Here is a 17815-nt window from a genome sequence, read left to right on the forward strand (position 1 = left end):
CCCTGTAAATACTGCCCCCAATAAAACTTGGTGTGTGTTCTCCCCTACTGCCTTCAAGCCTCTTTCTTTAGGGAGGGCGCTCAGCCCAGGGCCAGGGGTGGCGTGTGTGGGGGAATAAAGCAGAAACCAGGTACAGAGTTTGAATTGGTTCCTTTATGGAAAACTGAAAATATAATAAAAATGAAAATAAAACCAGTTTTTAAAAAAGCCAGCCCCTGGAGTTTCTCCCTCGCGTTTCTGGCCCTCCAGAGGGTGAGGCCCCGACCCAGGGATGCCAGGGACCGGCTTCCGCCCGCCTCCCTGTCGACCCCCCTACATCTCCACGGTGGGGGCTTCGGGAGGAACCAAACCTGGGTAGGGGAGCGGGCTGGGTGCTCCCGCCCCAAGCTCCCGGCCTGTAGTGTGGGCGTGGGCGGGGCCCCTCGTGGTCTGGGCCCTGGGCCCTGTCGTGGGTGGGGTAGGGGGGGTGGGGCTGTTAGTTCCAGATCTTGAGGAAGGAGTCCCAGGACCCTGTGGCCACGGCCATGCCGTCGTCGGTGACCCCGAGGCAGCTCACGCGGTTGTCGTGGCCGGCGAGGACACCTGTGGGGAGGGAGAGGGGCCTCAGCACCTGGCAAAGAGGGGGGTCCGGCGGGGGGGGGGGGGGCGGCAGCAGGGCGGGCCTTCACCTGCACGGTCGCCCTTCATGGCATCCCAGATGTTGCAGTTGAAGTCGTCGTAGCCGGCCAGCAGGAGCCTGCCACTGCGCGAGAAGGCGACGGAGGTGATGCCGCAGATGATGTTGTCATGCGAGTACATGAGAAGCTCCTGGTCCGCCCGCAGATCGAAGAGGCGGCACGTGGCGTCGTCGGAGCCCGTGGTGAAGGCGTAGCCGTTGGGGAAGAACTGGGGGACAAGCAGGGGGCTCAGGGGTGTGGCATGTTGAGGCGCGGCCAGCCCGCCTGCCCCACCAGCCCAGCACTTACGGCCACCGCGTTGATGTCAGACTCGTGGCCGATGAAGGTCTGTCGGCACATGGAGTCCCGCACGTCCCACAGTTTGATGGAGGCGTCACAGGCCCCCGACACGAACGTGCGGCCATCAGGGGCCAGGGAAAGAGACATCACATCCCCGCTGTGTCCGGCAAAACCCACGGTCTGCTGGCCCGTCTCGATGTCCCACAGGGCACTGGGGTGGAACAGGAGGGGTCAGAGATGGCTGCCGCCCCAAGGGCCTCCCACAGCCCTGCCAGGGGGCAGGGTGGGCTACACACGAGACTTTTTTTTTTTTTGCTTTTTAGGTCACACCTGGCGATGCACAGGGGTTCCTCCTGGCTCTGCACTCAGAAATTACCCCTGGCGGTGCTCAGGGGACCATATGGGATGCTGGGACTCGAACCTGGGTCAGCCACGTGTAAGGCAAATGCCCTACCCACTGTGCTATCGCTCCAGCCCCGGGACATTTTATTTTGGATTGGGGGGGCACACCTGACAGTGATCAGGGCTCACACCTGGCAGGGCTTGGAGGCACATAAGAGAATGCTGGGCACGAAACCCTAGTGAGCCACTTGTGAGAGAAGCACCCTGCCCTTGACTGTCTCAACCGCCCCCACGCTGACCACTGAGGTGCCCTCCCTCAAGAAGCCGAGACCTGGCAGGGCCTCACCAGGTGGTGTCCCCAGAGCTGGTGATGATCTGGTTGTCGTCCAAGAACCGGCAGCAGGACAGATAGCCTGGAGGCAGAGACTGGTTAGCTGGACCCGGCTGCAGACCCGCAGCGCCCCCTCCCAACCCCCCCTCCCTCCCCCCGCCCGCTGGGCCCTTACCAGTGTGGCCGGGCAGCTCCCGGCTGACCCTGACATTGCCCTCGCGGGTCTTGAGGCTGTAGATGGAGCAGATGTTGTCCAGCCCCCCACAGGCCACGAAGTTCCCTGAGGGCGCGTAGGCACAGGTCATGACCCAGGAGGACCGCAGCGGGATGGCGTGGACCTGGGAGGAGAGTGGCCCCTGGGTAAGCCTGTGCCGGCTTCCCTGCCCCCTGCTCACCCGCCCTGCACCAGGAGCTCCCTACCTTGTTGGTGGTGTAGCTGTCCCAGATGATGAGCTTCCCGTCCTGCGAGGCGCTGACCAGCAGCCTGCGGAGAGGCCAGGACCGAGTGAGGCTCAGAAGGCCCCTCTCCTGCCCCATTGAGCAGCTCCGGGCAGTTCCCTGGCACAGTCCTGCCACACCCCCACCTTGAGTCTGTGCCCCAGTGCATGGCATAAATTTTTGCCAGGTGCCCTCGGAGGGTTCGGCGTGTCCTCATCTGGATTCTTCCCACTGGGTCCAGCCCAGCTGTGATCTGCAGAGGGAGGCACACCGGGCTGAGGGCAGCTGAGGGGGCAGGGCAGAGGGCCCCAACCGGCGCTGCTCCCCAACACTGCAACCCAGCCCGGGGTTAGCCCTCACCTGGGTGAGTGTAGAATCGCCGCATGCTTTTCGGGCATCCTGGAAGAGAAGCCGAGTCAGATGGGGGAGGTGATTCCAGGGGCCAGGGGGTACCCAGGAGACGTGAGGGTGCCATCCAGAGCTCCCGGCCCAGCCGCTGGTCCTGCCCCCGCGCCTCCCTGTCCACCCGCCACCAGACCTCACCCGGATCTGGTTCCGGAGCTGCTCGGCCTCCTGTCTCAGCTGCTCCAGCTCACTCATGGCGCCGGGCCCGGGGGGCGGGCTTGGGGGCGGCTAAGGGCCGCGGGACAGGGGCTGGGGGAGGCAGCTCCTCGCCTCTGGCCCGAGGCCTGGGGGATGCAGGGCTGACGTCAGGCCCAAGGCCACGGGGGAAGGGGGAAGGCGGGCTGGAGGCGCAGCCCGGAAGGGGTGAGCTCTGGGGGGAGGGGGCGGCCGCGGGCTCCCCGGCTCCCCCAGAGGTGCCCAGGGCTGCCCGGGGCGCGCTGACTTCCCCAATCTCACTCCGGGCCCCCCCGGAAACGGTGCGGGAAGTGCAAGAGGAAGCGCGGGGAAACCCTCCCGCGGACAGCCAGCGCCCGGCGGGGCGGGTCACCGCGGCAGGAACTGGGGGGTGGGGTGCTGAGGGCGGGGACAGTCCCTCCGAAAACAGCCCGGGGTCGGCCCGGCCCGGCATGCACTGACGCCGCCCAGCCAGCACCTCGCTGTAAACGGGGCGGCGCCTCTTTAAATTTCCCCCACCCCCACGCCGCACACCCCCCACACCCACACCCCCAGCTTCCACGGGGCGGGGGACCTGAGGGGGAGGCTGGGCTGCTCGTGGGGTTGCCTAGGCAACCGTCACCCCGACTGAGAGCACCTCATTGGTGAAGGGCCCCCACCCTAGCCCCGTTGCCACGGCAACTGCATCCCGACAGAGACCTGTAGGGTGGGTGACCCCACCCCCGACCCCCTCGCCCCCGCCCTTTCCTCCCCCAAAACCGGCCGGGGGAGGCGGGGGTGGGGGAGACCGTTGACAGGATTGGGGCAAAGCCGATTTAGCGCTAATCGGCTCGGGCCGGCTCACCCCGGATCATCCCCGCGGCCGGCTGCGCCCCATTAGCCGCCCGCGGCGGGCGGCGGCGAGGCGGCCCTCGCGGTCATCGGGGCTCGGCAAGTCCCGCGCGGACACCTGTGCGCTCCGCCGCGCGCCTCGCCCGAGCCCGGCTCCCCGGCCGCCCCCCGCGACCACCCCTGGCCCTGCACAGAACGGGGGTGGGGGTGGGCAGAGACCCCGCGCCCCCGCCCCGGGCACGGTCCCGCCTTCCCAGCTGCCGGGGGCGACGCTCCCCCCCTCGCCCCCATCACCTGGCGGGGCCCCGGCGGCAGCCCCTGGTCTGCGGGCGGCCAGCGGGGTCGCGGGCCCCGAGCGGCCGGGGGCGCCACCGCCTCCGCAGGTCCGGCGGGGGCCCAGGGGAAGGGCCGCGGCGGGGCCCGGATCTGGCGGCTGGACGGCGCGGCCCGGCCCGGCCCTCCGGCCCCCGCGACCTCCATTTTGCCCCGAAGCGAGCGGGGCTGGGGGTGGAGACGGCACCGAGCCGGGGGCGCCCACGGGGGACCGGGGGCGCGTGCCCCCAGCTGGCTTCTCGAAGAAGGGGGACTCGACAGCACGGGCCGGACCCCCGTCGGGAGCCGGGGGACGCCGGGGGGGGGGGGGGCGTCGCGGCCCGGCCCGCGGGAGGCCCGAGACACGGCGGGGCGAAGGGCCGCGCGCGGGGGGCGCCTCCGGGGCCGGCGGGAGGGCGGCGGCGAGAAAGGGGGCGGGACAGGCCTCGGGGAAGCCCCGCTCTGAGCCCCCCGCCCAACTTCTCGGTCCCCGCGAGGCACTGGGTGCTGGACAGGGGCTGGGGGTCGCGGCCCACGACCCCCGGGGCTGCAAGTTGCGCGTGCACTACGGGGGCCTGAGGCCCCCAGTTCCCCTTCCGGGTTTGGGAGCTACGGGGCCGAAGGCAGGGAGGGGAGGTCCGAGGAGTTCCGTCGGCTCCCGCGAGGCCAGAGCCGACAGCCCGGAGGGAAGCGCGGTTCCCTCGGGGGCCGCGGGGGCAGGAGGACTCCTTTCGCCAGCGGAGGTACCTGTGGCGGCGAGACTCTGCGAGGGTCGCCCAGGCGGCGGCCGGTCCTGTCTTCCTCCGCGGCGGAGGCGGCGGCGGCGGCGGCGGCGGCGGCAGCGCGGATGGATTTCCTCACTCGCCCCAACGCCGCCGGCCAGCGCTGCTCCCCTGGGCGGAGGGATCCCGCCCGCCAGTGACGCGGCACCGCCGTCGCCGCCGCCGCTGCCGCCGCCGCCGCCGCCGCCGCCGCGCCCAGGCCCGGCGGGGCGAGACCAAGGGCGCGGCGGGGGAGGCACGTGGCCAGAGCCCGGCTAAGGCGCCCAGCCCGCCCCGTCCCCACAAGGACGGCACTCCACGCTCTCTCGATGCCCACTGGGCCCATATCTCTGTTTTGGCGTCCGAGAAAAAAAAAACATAACCAGGCGCCCCCCAGGGTTGTCTGAGGTGGTACAGGCCGGGGGGGGAGGGAACCCGCACGGGTCACGTGATCGTCCCTCCCGGATTGGGCGGCTCCAGACGGGGCCGGAAAGCCCGACGGCCGGTCCGGGCCTGGCCACGCCCCCGCGGGACCTTGCTGCGCTCGGGCAGCCCCGGCGGCTGGCGGAAAGAGCAGCTTTTCCGAAAAGTCCCCGAGCGCCGGAGCGGGGCAGTGAGGGCCTCGGGGGGGCCTTAATTAGGGACCTCAGCAGCTCCCTGCGTCGCCCTCTGGGCTTTTGTAGAATTCCCTGCAGGACCGCCGAACGCTGTTTACAAGTCTTACTCGGTTGAGTTCCATATTCTCTAATCCTCTGGACGGAACGGTGCAATTTAGTGTGGTTACCCCCCGCCCTTTTATTTATTTATTTATTTTGTATTTTGGGCTACACCGGCTGTGCTCAGGAATCCCGCCTACCGATGCTTGGGGGACCTTATGAGGAGCCCGGGATTGAACCAGCGTGGGCAAGCCCTGTCCAGCCCTAGCGTGGCCCCCATTTATAGCAGTGGAAACAGATCCCTAGGGCTGCAGAGTTTGAGGTAAGAAGTGTGGCCTGTCCAACTAGAGGCTCTGTCAAAAGGGAGTTGACAGACGCCCTCAAATCGCCTTGATTCTAATGGCGCCCTCTCCCAAACTGTTTGGGAAAGTTGTAGTGCACGATTACTAGCCTTGAGAACTTGAGTCCTCAAACAGGTGTGTGGGTTTTTTTAAAAAATTTTTTATGCAACTTCTGAAAGTTTAATAAGTCAGGCAGCATGAAGAGCTGACACGCATTTTTTCCATCTACCATATTTAGCAAGCAGCTGGGAAGAGTGCGTCCAGTGTGTATCGGGTGATGTCTGTTGATTAGCCACTAATGTCTGAGGAAGGAGTTTGTAGGGTCGTCTGGCCTCTGACATTTTCGTTCTGTAGGCTGTATTTTTCCTCTATGGGTTCCCGGGTTTCATAGGTATTATTGTACATGTGCTTCCTCGTATCAATCTGCGTGATCTCCTTGACATGAAAGTGGGCCTCCTTCACCCTCAGTGCCTTCAGTTTTTCACATTTCTTCATCATCATATAAAAACTGCTCTTTCGATGCTGCTGCTGCTGCTGCTGCTTCTTTTTCTCTCCTTTTAGTATTTTTTCTGATGTACCTCCATAAGGATTTGAGATCTTTTTTACTGATTCTTCTCCAGTTGCGTCATTTAGGATACATTCCTCTGAATAGACCACCTACTTCCCAGCCTCTCCAGTACAATAAGAATACTTGAAAAAGGAGTGACAGGGGCTGGAGAGATAATACACAGGGGAAGGCATTTGCCTTGTACATGGCTGACCTGGGTTTGAGCTCTAGCATCCCATATGGTTCCCCCACCCAGCCCCAGCACCGCCAGGAATAATTCCTGAGTGCAGAGCCAGGAGTAAACCCTGAGCATCGCCGGATATGAACCAAAAAGCCAAAAAAAGAAAAAAAAAACAAACCTCAAAGGAGTGACAACACTTGTATCCCATCAGCCATTTTTTCCAGCAAGATCCCCAAATCTGAGTGTGATTGTGGATCTTCACACTCTCCTCACATCTGGAGCAGCCAACAGCCTGCGCCTACCCTATGATGATTGTTGCATATCTTGAGTATTCTGCATAGTCCTACCTAAGAGCAGTTCGGCCATCCAGATGTTCTTGACCACTGTACTTTTCTAAGATGCTTTCTGCTATTCCTCAAAGTCTTCTGTTTTGACTCTGGAGGACTTACACAATAGTTCTATTTCCCCAGGATCAGCTTGTCTATGCACTTATAGGCTTCCCAAGTGAACAACTGTCTGAGCCATTGAAATGCCATCACTCTTGTATCTCACGAAGCAATCGTCTGCAGAGATCACTTTATCAGGAGTCTCCTATGTTGGCATAGGGATTCTCTCTCATTGTTCTGCTTTTGGGATCATAGTAGGCAGAATCGATCTAAATTCTGCAATATCTTCTCAAATCCTAAGATTCCAGACAGTGATCCATCTTGGAATCAAAGTTCTGTCCAGGCATGTCAGTGTCATCTGCATATTTCTCTTCATCCTCACCTTCACCGTTAGGGTCCTCTTCTGCCTGAGAATGGTTCCTTTTTTCCCCACTGGTGTTTTGGAGAATTAGCCTATTCCACTAACTTTCCCAAGGTTAATTCTTCTTGGAGTTTCTAGGATTTCAGTGTTCACTTCACCAGATCCACCCACTTTGGCATATTCTTCCACAGTATTCATGTGTTCCTCCAGATTGTAACCATCCTACCGAACCCACTTTCCATCATCATCAAACATCAGCTGAGGCTAAACATGTTCATCTGGAGCTGTATTAGTCCCTGTAAATTTTGCTCCAACTCACCTAAGTCTCTCAGAACAGTTTGTGTGTGTGTTTGTGTGTGTGTGTGTGTATGATAGCCCCACAATTTTCGTATTCTCCATTGCGGTATTTGGTAGTTATGGAATTCCTTTTTACACCCCTCTTATATCATTCTCCAGATGACTATGCTGCTTCTGTTTTTTCTTTTTTTCTTTTTTGGTTAGGGTCTCTAGTGCTTTAAAGTGGGTCTTTTTTTTTTAATTTTTATAATGAAACACCATGAGATACAGTTGTAGACTTACAAATTTTTGTGCTTGGGTTTCAATTATACAATGATCAAATACCCATCCCTCCACCAGTGCCCATTTTCCACCATCATGGATCCCAGTATCCCTCTCACCCCCCGTCCCCTCCATCCCACCCTGCCTCTGTGGCAGGGCATTCCCTTTTGTTCTCTCTCTCCTTTTGGGTGTGTGGTTTGCAAAAGAGTCATTGAGTAGCAATCATGTTTGGTCTATAGTCTACTTTCCGCATGCTTCTCCCATCCTGGGAGGATCCTCCCAACACCCTTTATTTGGTGCTCTCTTCTCTCTCTGAGCTGCCTTTCCCCCTAGCATGTGTGGCTGGCCTCCAATCCATGGAGTAAACCTCCTATTGTTAATCTCGTCTATTCTTGGGTGTTAGTCTCCTATTTTGTTACTTTATGTTCCCCAGTGGCTGGAGCGATAGCACAGCGGGTAGGGCATTTGCCTTGCACGCAGCCAACATGGTCGACCTGAATTTGATTCCTCCGCCCCTCTTAGCCTGGCAAGCTACCGAGAGTATCTCGCCTGCATGGCAAAGCCTGGCAAGCTACCCGTGGCATATCCGATATGCCAAATACAGTAACAAGTCTCACGATGGAGATGTTACTGGACCCGCTCGAGCAAATCGATGAATAACGGGAGGTCTGTGACCGTGATGTTCCCCAGATGAACGCAATCTTTCTATGTCTATCCCTCTCCTTCTGACTCATTCCACTCTTGCATCATACTTTCCATGTAGTACCATAAAGTGGGGTTTTTTTGATGGATCAGTGTACCATGGCACCGAAGATACAGACTGAGGAATATGAGGGTTGATGTCTTTTCTTTCTTCATCAACTTCTGCAGGAGCATTGCCCAGCTTTTCTTGTTCTTCCAGCTCTTTCTTTCTCCAGTTCTCTCTGGTCATTTTCTTTGGTTCCTCCAAAATCACTACTTTGAATCCTGACAGCAGAGCAGCCACAGCTGCCATGGTAACCTGACCTCCTAGTCTTGCTGCAGGTGACTGTGTTTTCCAGCAGCAGAGAGAAACAAATACAATTCGCATATTTACTTCCGGGTTCCACCCTCCACCAAAAAAAAAAATATCAAAAACAGGGTGGGAATAGAGAGATCTGCATGCCAGCACATGCCTTGAAGTCCGTAAGTTTGATCCTTGGCAAAGCAAAATAGTAGCAACACAGGTCTCTATTTAGCCTCAGTGAAAGGCATCACAGAAGATTTCAGCACAATTTTTTTGATGGGGGAAGGGTGGGTTTCTTTTTAGTTATGCACAGCCTGTTTAACTGGACTTAGCAATTTAATAATATATCAGCAAAGATAATTTAATAATATATCAGCAGATATAAATTGGATGTTATAGTTTAGCAGGGAACTTATCATTTTCTCTTTTTTTCCTTGTTTTTTTTTAAATTTTTTTTCTTTTTGGGTCATACCTGGCAATGCTCAGGGGTTAAGTCCTGGCTCTGCACTGAGGAATTACTCCTGGCAGTACTCGGGGGACCATATGGGATGGTGGGGATTGAACTTGGGTCGGCCGCGTGAAAGCAAACGTCCTATCCACTGTACTATCATTCCAGCCCCACTTATCATTTTCTTTGATTTCCTCAGTAGAGGCTTAGTGACTTCCCTGTAGGAACTTTAAATTAACAATCTTGTACTAGAACCCAGTTTTGTAATCTCTCTAGGGTATCTGATGTTGGGTCCTCTCCTGTTGGATTCTGTGCTAGATTGTTCCCTGTTTCAACATTCAACATTCCCCAAATAGTTACCACTTTGTATCAGGCACTGTGGAAGCACTTGAGTCTGCAGCCTTGCACCCCTGAAGGGAGCTTCCCCTCTACAGTGCAGAGTCAGAAGACGATGATTAGAAGAGTGATTACAGTGGTAGCCAGAGGTGCCGTCTAGGGACACGCCACAGTTGGGAGGTGAGACACTGGAGTGGGGAGGAAGCTTAAGGGTTTTAAGCCAGATGTCTCCATGGGCGGTGCCGGGAAGAAGGTAGCAGCAGCAGATCTGGGTTCGAGCAGAAAAACCTGGTTTGGGAATGGAGACTTGAGAATCAGAGACATTTGGAGCAGATGAAGCAGAACAAGGTGCAGGCCAGAGACAAGATGGCCCAAGACCAAGCCTTGAGGAGGTGACTCCAATCTCAGAGGTCAGGGAATAAATAACTGCCAGAGGGGAGTCCAGAGAACTAAGGAGGAAATCAGGAGTAGGGGGGAAGGAAGCCGTGTTCTAAACAAGGAATGCACGGCTGGAGTGATAGTACAGCGGGGAGGGAGTTTGCCTTGTACATGGCCAACCAAGGGTCCATCCCCGGCATCCCATGGGATCCCCCAAGCATTGCCAGGAGTAAGCCCTTAGCATTGCTGGGTATGACACAGAACAAGAAAAAATGTTAAAATGTGGTGTGGCTAGATGAAGCAAGATATAGGGCCAGAGTGATAATGCAGAGTGGGTAAGGCACTGCCCACGGCTGGCTCAGGTTCAGCCCCATACAGTCCCCCACCAGGAGTGATCCCTGAGCGCAGAGGCAGGACCAGGAGTGACCCCTGAGCGCAGAGGCAGGAGTAAGCCCTGCACACCACCAGGTGTGGCTCCTAAGAAACAAGGAACGGGGGTATGATGCCGCCAGCAGGTCAATGTGTACCTGTGAGGCCAGTGCATCAGCAACCTCATGGCGCCTTCAGACTTCCAGATACCCCAAAATTGCTGCTGTGCCTTTGGCCAGACCCAAAAAACTTGGGGCAAAGTTTACCAAGAAAGTAAATGGCCAAAAATTAGGTATGTGGGAAACACACCCACAAACCACCTCCGGCTCAGCTATATAATTGGAGGCAAGGCCTCTTTGGTTCCTGATTGAACTGCTTAATGGACATGATCCCAGAGACTCAGAAACGAATCTCAGAACCCAGTGGCTTTAGGTAGAAATGCGTCTGGTCTCTGTAGTAGGCTACCGGTGCTGGGCCAACCCAGGTGGGAATAGGTTTCGTGCCTTGGCCTGTTCCCCCTGACGGCCCAGTGGTCGCCATCCGTCTGAGGCCACTGGATAGTCACATTTGGGCCCCCAGTGATGAGACACACAGGGCCTCACGGGAGGGGGGTGGAGCCGGGCTTGTCCTCCCCACCCCAACAAGACCCCAAGTCATCGCCCACGAATGGCCTCTCTGGCTCCTGATCAAGCTGCTTAAGGGCCACGATCCCAGAGACTCAGAAACAAATCTCAAAACCCAGTGGCTTTTGGCAGAAATGCATCCGGACTCTACGTTACTGTCGCCGGGCCACCCCAGGGAGGAAAGGGTGTTGTCCCTCCGCCTGTTCCCTCTTGGCGACTTGGTGGCTGTCATCCTCCAGAGGCCATTGGACAGTCAGGCTTGGGCCCGCAGTGATGAAACTTGTTGGGCCTCACGGGATGGGGGGCGGGTGGAGCCGGGCCTGTCCTCCCCACCCCAATGAGACCCCAAGTCATCGCCCACAAATGGCCTTTCTGGCTCCTCATCAAGCTGCTCAACGGCCTTGATCCCAGAGACTCAGAAACAAATCTCGAAACCCAGCGGCTTTTGTCAGAAATGTGTCTGGACCCCGCAGTAGGTTACTGTCACCAGGCCACCCCAGGGGGGAATGGGTGCTGTCTCTCCGCCTGCTCCGTCTTGGCGACTTGGTGGCTGTCATCCTCCAGAGGCCATTGGACAGTCAGGCTTGGGCCCGCAGTGACGAAACTTGTTGGGCCTCACGGGATTGGGGGGGGTGGTTGGAGCCGGGCCTGTCCTCCCCACCGCAACGAGATCCTAAGTCATCGCCCACGAACGACCTCTCTGGCTCCTCATCAAGCTGCTCAATGGCCATGATCCCAGAGACTCAGGAGCAGATCTCGAAACCCAGTGGCTTTTGGCAGAAATCCCTCCAGATTTAAGTGTTAAAATTTCGGAATTTCAAAACCACATGGCCCCACTGCAGCCACATGACATCATATGTTATTCATAACCAGCAATAGAATACAAATTGTCTATTGTTGCCTTTTCAGCAGATCTGAGTGTTGGGGTAAAATCTCAAATAATGGTAGGTCTGATGTCGAAATAATGAATGCGATCAAAGTAGAGAGAGAGTAATGTAGAAATCATCTGCCCCACAGGCAGGGGGAGGGTGTGGGATGGGGGTATACTGGGATTTTTGGTGGTGGAGAATGGGCACTGGTGAAGGTACGGGTGTTTCATTGTATGACTGAGACTTAGAACCAAAAGCTTTGTAACTGCTCTCACGGTGATTCAATAAATAAAATTATAAAAAAATGGAAAAAAAAAGTAAGGTGGAGTTCATGCACAATTCAATCAGCTAATCAGTGGCTGAATAAATAGCAGTACTCCTACAAAGAAAAAAAAAAAGAAACAAGAAACAAGACCCAGCTGGGAAGAGCATGTCTGGCCAAGTGACATGGAGGCCTCAGTGCATTTGCAATGGTTGAAATTCTGCTTACGGTGGGCCAAGGGTGAGTGAGAGATGAGAAAGTGGAATGACCAAAGTGGCTAAGAGACACTTGGCTCGGGGGAGGTGCAGGACAGTGACCGTCAGGGACTGGAGCAATAGAACAGGGGGAAGGACATTTGCCTTCCACGCAGCCAATCCGGCCTACCCAGGTTCGATTCCTCTGCCCCTCTCGGAGAGCCCGGCAAAGCCTGGCAAGCTACCTGTGACGTATTCAATATGCCAAACACAGTAACAAGGCTCATAATGGAGATGTTACTGGGCCCCCTCGAGCAAATCAATGAACAAAAAACAACAGACAGTGCTACAGCTGATCTGAGTTTGATTCCCAGCATCCCGTATGGTCCCCTGAGCACCACCAGAAGTAATTCCTGAGTGCGTGAGCCAGGAGTAACCCCTGTGCAATGCCGGGTGTGACCCAAAAAGCAAATAAATAAATAAATAAATAAATAGAAAAGCGACCATCAGCCACCAGCCAATAACCACTAGTCAACCAATGGCTTCTCACTCCCTCATTCTCCAAAAATCCAAGGCTGTCCATCCTCTCAGGGTCTCACCCAGGGACTCACAGATGATGATGGGAGGAGAATATAGAATTGAGATCTTTTTTTTTCTTTTTGGGTTGCACCTGGCGATGCACAGGGGTTACTCCTGGCTTATGCACTCAGGAATTACTCCTGGCGGTGCTCAGGGGACCATATGGGATGCTGGGAATCAAACCCGGGTCGGCCTCGTGCAAGGCAAATGCCCTACCCACTGTGATATCTCTCCAGCCCTGATCTTTGGGTTTTGATTGGAACTACTGGAGTTTATTTAGAAGATAGTGGCATCGTGGTCAAGGGGAGGGGAGGGAAGCAGGAAAAAGTGGGTGAAAGCAAAGTCGCTATGGCCAGTGTCTTGAGATAGGCAGACAGCCTAGACAACCAGATGTGTTCTCCAGAGCACATCTGGAGAAGCTGACACTTCTTTTTTCCCCTGCTCTTTCTCCGTCTTCTTCATCTCCTCCTTGGGATCCTGCTTTAGCCTCCTCTTCTGCCTTGCTGCCTTCTTTATTGGTGACTTCATCCACAGCTGTGACTCAACCTCACTGTTGCCCCTGACTCTCCAATCTCTACCCCAGTGTGCCTCTTCCCACATACAGGCCTAGCGCCTGTTGATGCAACAGCTGGAAATCTCCATCAGGCTGCCTATGGTGGAATGCCGGATTCAGCAGACCTGCTCAGAACAGAACACAAGGTCCCAAGCCGTTTCCAGGTACATCATGTTGAGATCAGTACCAGGAGTGGCAGGGTGGGAGTATTGGCACCTTGGCAGTTGGCAGACACATCAGGCCAGTGCTGCCCTCCACAGAGAATTGCTGTTAAAACATTTACTGTTGGGGCTGGAGCAATAGCACAGCGGGTAAGGCATTTGCCTTGCACACGGCCGATCTGGGTTCAATTCCCAGCATCTCATATGGTCCCCTGAGCACCGCCAGGGTAACTCCTGAATGCAGAGCTGAGGGTAACCCCTGTGCATCACTGGGTGTGACCCAAAAAGAAAAAAAAACATATACTGTTAATGAGGCTGGAGAGATAATACCACAGGAAGGGCACTTGCCTTGCCTTGCATGCAGCCGACCTAGATTTGATCCCTGGCATCATATATGGTCTTTTTTTCTTCTTTTTGGGTCACACCGGCGATGCACAGGGGTTACTCCTGGCTCATGCACTCAGGAATTACTCCCGGCGATGCTGGTGGACCATATGGGATGCTGGGAATCAAACCAAACCCAGGTTGGCCACATGCAAGACAAATGCCCTACCAGCTGTGCTATCGCTGCGGCCTCATCATATGTGGTCTTGCAAGCCCCATGAGGCATGAGCCCTGAGCTCAGAGCCAGGAGTAAGCCCTGAACATCACTGGTGTGGTCCTCAAACCAAAAACAAGAATGATACTGTTAAACCAGTGCTCACAGATGTCTCACACTCAACGTACACAATTAAACATCCTCTCCTGCTCCCCTCTACCTCTCTTTGAACCCTCTTGGCCCAGCTAATAGCTACCAGCTACCCACTGACTTCTCACTCCCTTATTCCCCACAATCCAAGGGTAACCAGCCAGGCAAGGTATCACCCAAGCTGCTAGATACAGTCTCCCAAAATGCAGTGGTGTGAATGATAACCCCCCCAGTAAATCCAGGTCTGTGGAAGCATCTCTAACTTCCTCAGCATGTGCCTCCCGTCTTAATACTTTCCCAGTATTGCATCAACACATCTGAATCTCATCCAGAGAGAAAGAGAGGAGAGGGGTGAGATGCACCAGTTCCCTCCTGTTTATGAACATCACTAACATCTGTTTAAAAGCAGGTCAAGGAAGGCTGGGAGATACCGTCTGTAGCCATGTGCCCAGGTGAAACATTAGGAAGGAGGTGGTGGTCAGGGGTGCCAGGCAGTCTCAATCACTGATGAGTACTCCTTAGGGGTGGCTGCCTTTATTTATTTATTTATTTTTGCTTTTTGGGGGGTCACCCAGCGACACACAGGGGTCACTCCTGGCTCATGCACTCAGGAATTACTCCTGGCCGTGCTCGGGGGACTATACGGGATGCTGGGAATCAAACCCAGGTCGGCCGCGTGCAAGGCAAACACCCTATACACTGTGCTATCACTCCAGCCCCGGGTGGCTGCCTTTAAATCTGGCTCACACCCATCCTTTCTACTGTATGCCCCCTGCTGTACCCTAGTTTCTCTTTCCTGGCTTGAAGATAATCAACCTCCCAAACAGCTGGCTGGAGGTATCTTTTCACAATGCAAATTGGATCATAAAACTTTGCTCCTGGAAACCAGGCAGTTCCCCACTGATTCCACGGGAAGAGTCCAGTTTTTTGCATGACAAAGTCTTGTCCTCTTTCACCCTTAACTCGAGCTAGAACTCAGTCTTTTTCTCAGGCTCAACTAGCGCCTGGCTGACGCCTGTGTTGCCGGCTCCATTGCTAAAGCTGCCGTCAGTGCTCAGGTTTGGCTAAATGGAATGTGGGTCTAGAAAGTGAGAACATCCTGATAACTTTATTGAATTGATTCAATTCATTGATTAACTGTCAGTCTTTCTGAACAGACTCTCTAATCTCCAGATTAAGCTTTTGTTTATTTTTTTTTGTGGGGGCAGCAGGAATCTGTTGTAGCCACCCCTTGAGGGACCCAGGGGCTCCTCCAGTTCAGTGATCATCCCCAGCAGTGCTTAAGGGACTGTGGTAGCAAGGGTGAAATGCACACTTCCCTCAAGAAGGAGTTCAAAGGTGTTCAACCCTCTGAACCCTACAGAGTGAACTTCTGTTGTTGTTTTGGGGTCACACACCCGTGCTAAGGACTTAACTCCTGGCTCTGGATACAGAGGTAATTGTGGGGGTCATATGTAGCATCTTACCCACTACTCTCCCTCCAGTCTCCCCAACTTGGAATTTCTTAAGTGATAAAATACTGTCTTTTTTGGGGGGGGATTGCTATACCCAGCATCTCAAGAGTTACTCCCGGCTCTGCACTCAGGAATTATTCATGGTAAGGCTCAGGGGACCATATGGGGTGCCAGAGGTCAAATCCGGTCAGCTGTGTGCAAAGCAATCCACTGTACTATTGCTTCGGTCTTTACTATTCTTAAGATGTCCTGTGGTGTGTATGTATGGTGTGGGGGGAGTTTGGGAGGGGCGGGGAGGGGAACGGAGAGACAGCAGATGGCTTAAGGTGCTTATTTGTCAGGCAGCAGACCCGGATTTGGTCCCCAGCATCCCATATGGTCCCCTGAGCATCCTCAGGAGTGATTCCTAAATGCAGAGCCAGGAGGAACCCCTGAGCATTGCCAGGTGTGGACTCAAAACAAAAACGATGTCCCTTGGGGGTTGGAGAGCCAGCACAGGGGAAGGTGCTTCCCTGCATATGGTTAATCCTGGTTCAATCCTATCCTTTAGTACCTTTGAATAAATCAGGGACCCAAATTCTCCAGATAATTAACTGAACCTGAGGAGGGGATCATGGGAACATCTCGTGCATAGCCAGTTAGCAATCCAGGGCTGGTTGATGTCTGAGGAACAGGTCACAGGAACGCCCCTTGACAGTTGGTTGGGCCAGGGCCAGCCTGGACTAGGAACTGGGGTCTGAAGTGGACGGCAGGTTCGGGCCAGTGTCCTTTCTCATAGAACCTGATGGTCAGTCCCGGAGGAGGGTGGCTGAGTTGAGCTGAATTCTCAACACTTGCTGTTGTCTTGGAATCACTTGTCGGGGTGTCTCTCTCTCTCCCTCCCTCTCTCTCTCTCTCTCTCTCTCTCTCTCTCTCTCTCTCACACACACACACACACACACACACACACACACAGGAACTAGGGCTCAGCCAAATTTACCCACTGGTTCACCAGCCAGTCCCCGTCTGAACTCACAGTTCATGGACTGGAGCCATAGGACAGCGGAGAGGGCACCTGCCCTCCAGGCGGCTGATCTAGGCTCCATCCCTAGCAACCCATATGGTCCCCAGCTCCACCAGGAGGGATCTCTGACTCAGAGCCAGGACTAACCCCTGAGCACTGCCAGGTGTGCCCCCCATAACCAACCAAGCAACAAATCCAGCATACTCTCACCTTTTACTGGCTATTTTTTTGGGGGGGTGACTACACCTGCTGTTCTGCAGATTGGGACAGTCAAGCCTAGAGAGTGACAGCCTGTCACCAGGTTGACAAGAGCTGTGAATTCTAGTCCATCTCTGCCCTGGTTGGGCATGTCCCTGGATGCAGCACCGCCTCCATGGGGGCACCTTGACCCAATGTGACGCCTGCAGTCCAGAGGTGTGTGGGTTCTCCTGGCCCAGGCTGTTTCCAAATCTGAAACCCACTGGGTGGAGGGAGGTGGGAGGAGCGGGCAAGGGAAACTTAGAGTGGAAGTGAAATGACATCACAAAATGTCAAAAGGGAGAAAGGAGTGGAGACAGTATGGGGGGAAGGCAACTGCCTTATACACTGAGGACCATGAGTCACCACATATGGCCCCTACCACCCAGATGGACAGAGCAAAAAATAGCCCCTGAGCATATCTGGATGTGGCCTCAGTCTCCCTTCTCTCCAGGAAGAGGAGAGAGGTAAAGCCAGGGACAGATTCAACTCACCCTTCAGTATTTCCATCCAACCCAGTTTCACAGGCATCCAGCACCTATGAGCTCCTTCAGTCCAGCGGACCAATGCCTGACCCCAGGCCTCTGAAGAATATCTCAGTGTCCCAGTGCTAAGTCAGCGCTCTCTGCTACAGCCCACACCTCCCACTGGGGCTGGACCCCACCAGCCAGGCCTGGACTTAGAGTCAGCCCTGGGCATGTGACATGGCATGGCTGCCCTGCAGAAGGGGTGAGCTGGGGCTGGAGTGATAGCACAGAGGATAGGGCATTTGTCTTGCACATGGCCGACCCGGGTTCGAATCCCAGCATCCCATATGGTCCCCTGAGCACCACCAGGAGTGACTCCTGAGTGCAGAACCAGGAGTTAACCCCTGTGCATCGCTGGGTGTGATCCAAAAAAAAGGGGGGTGAGCCAGCCCAGCCCCTCTCTCTTATGGCCTGGGCTGGATGGAGACTCCTCCTGAGCGGGCATCTGGGGATCAGAGGGCCTTCAGGGCGTGTGACCATCACACAGCAGCCTCTGGCTCTGCCATCCTGCTTGGAGAAACCCATCCAAGTATTGGCATGCACAGGTGCCCACACGTGTGTGCACACGC

The 17815-nt window shown here is 55.6% G+C and overlaps 1 protein-coding gene and 1 pseudogene across 1 annotated transcript; both read right to left on the minus strand.

Moving 5' to 3' along the window:
* Positions 1-131: 131 nt before the first annotated feature.
* On the minus strand, positions 132-4656 carry GNB2 (G protein subunit beta 2). The gene is made up of 10 exons (XM_056128356.1): positions 4537-4656; positions 2611-2756; positions 2428-2466; positions 2214-2320; positions 2050-2113; positions 1805-1967; positions 1645-1711; positions 966-1167; positions 669-885; positions 132-582 (listed from the first exon to the last, which is right to left on the minus strand). The coding sequence occupies exons 2-10, from the start codon at positions 2665-2667 to the stop codon at positions 476-478; spliced, it is 1023 nt and encodes a 340-aa protein (XP_055984331.1). The 5' UTR covers positions 2668-2756; positions 4537-4656; the 3' UTR covers positions 132-475.
* Positions 3523-8649, minus strand: LOC130036464 (pre-mRNA-splicing factor SLU7-like; annotated as a pseudogene).
* Positions 8650-17815: the final 9166 nt, after the last annotated feature.

Source organism: Sorex fumeus, unplaced genomic scaffold (genome assembly GCF_029834395.1).
Source record: "Sorex fumeus unplaced genomic scaffold, SorFum_2.1 ptg000064l, whole genome shotgun sequence".
Taxonomy (NCBI): domain Eukaryota; kingdom Metazoa; phylum Chordata; class Mammalia; order Eulipotyphla; family Soricidae; genus Sorex; species Sorex fumeus.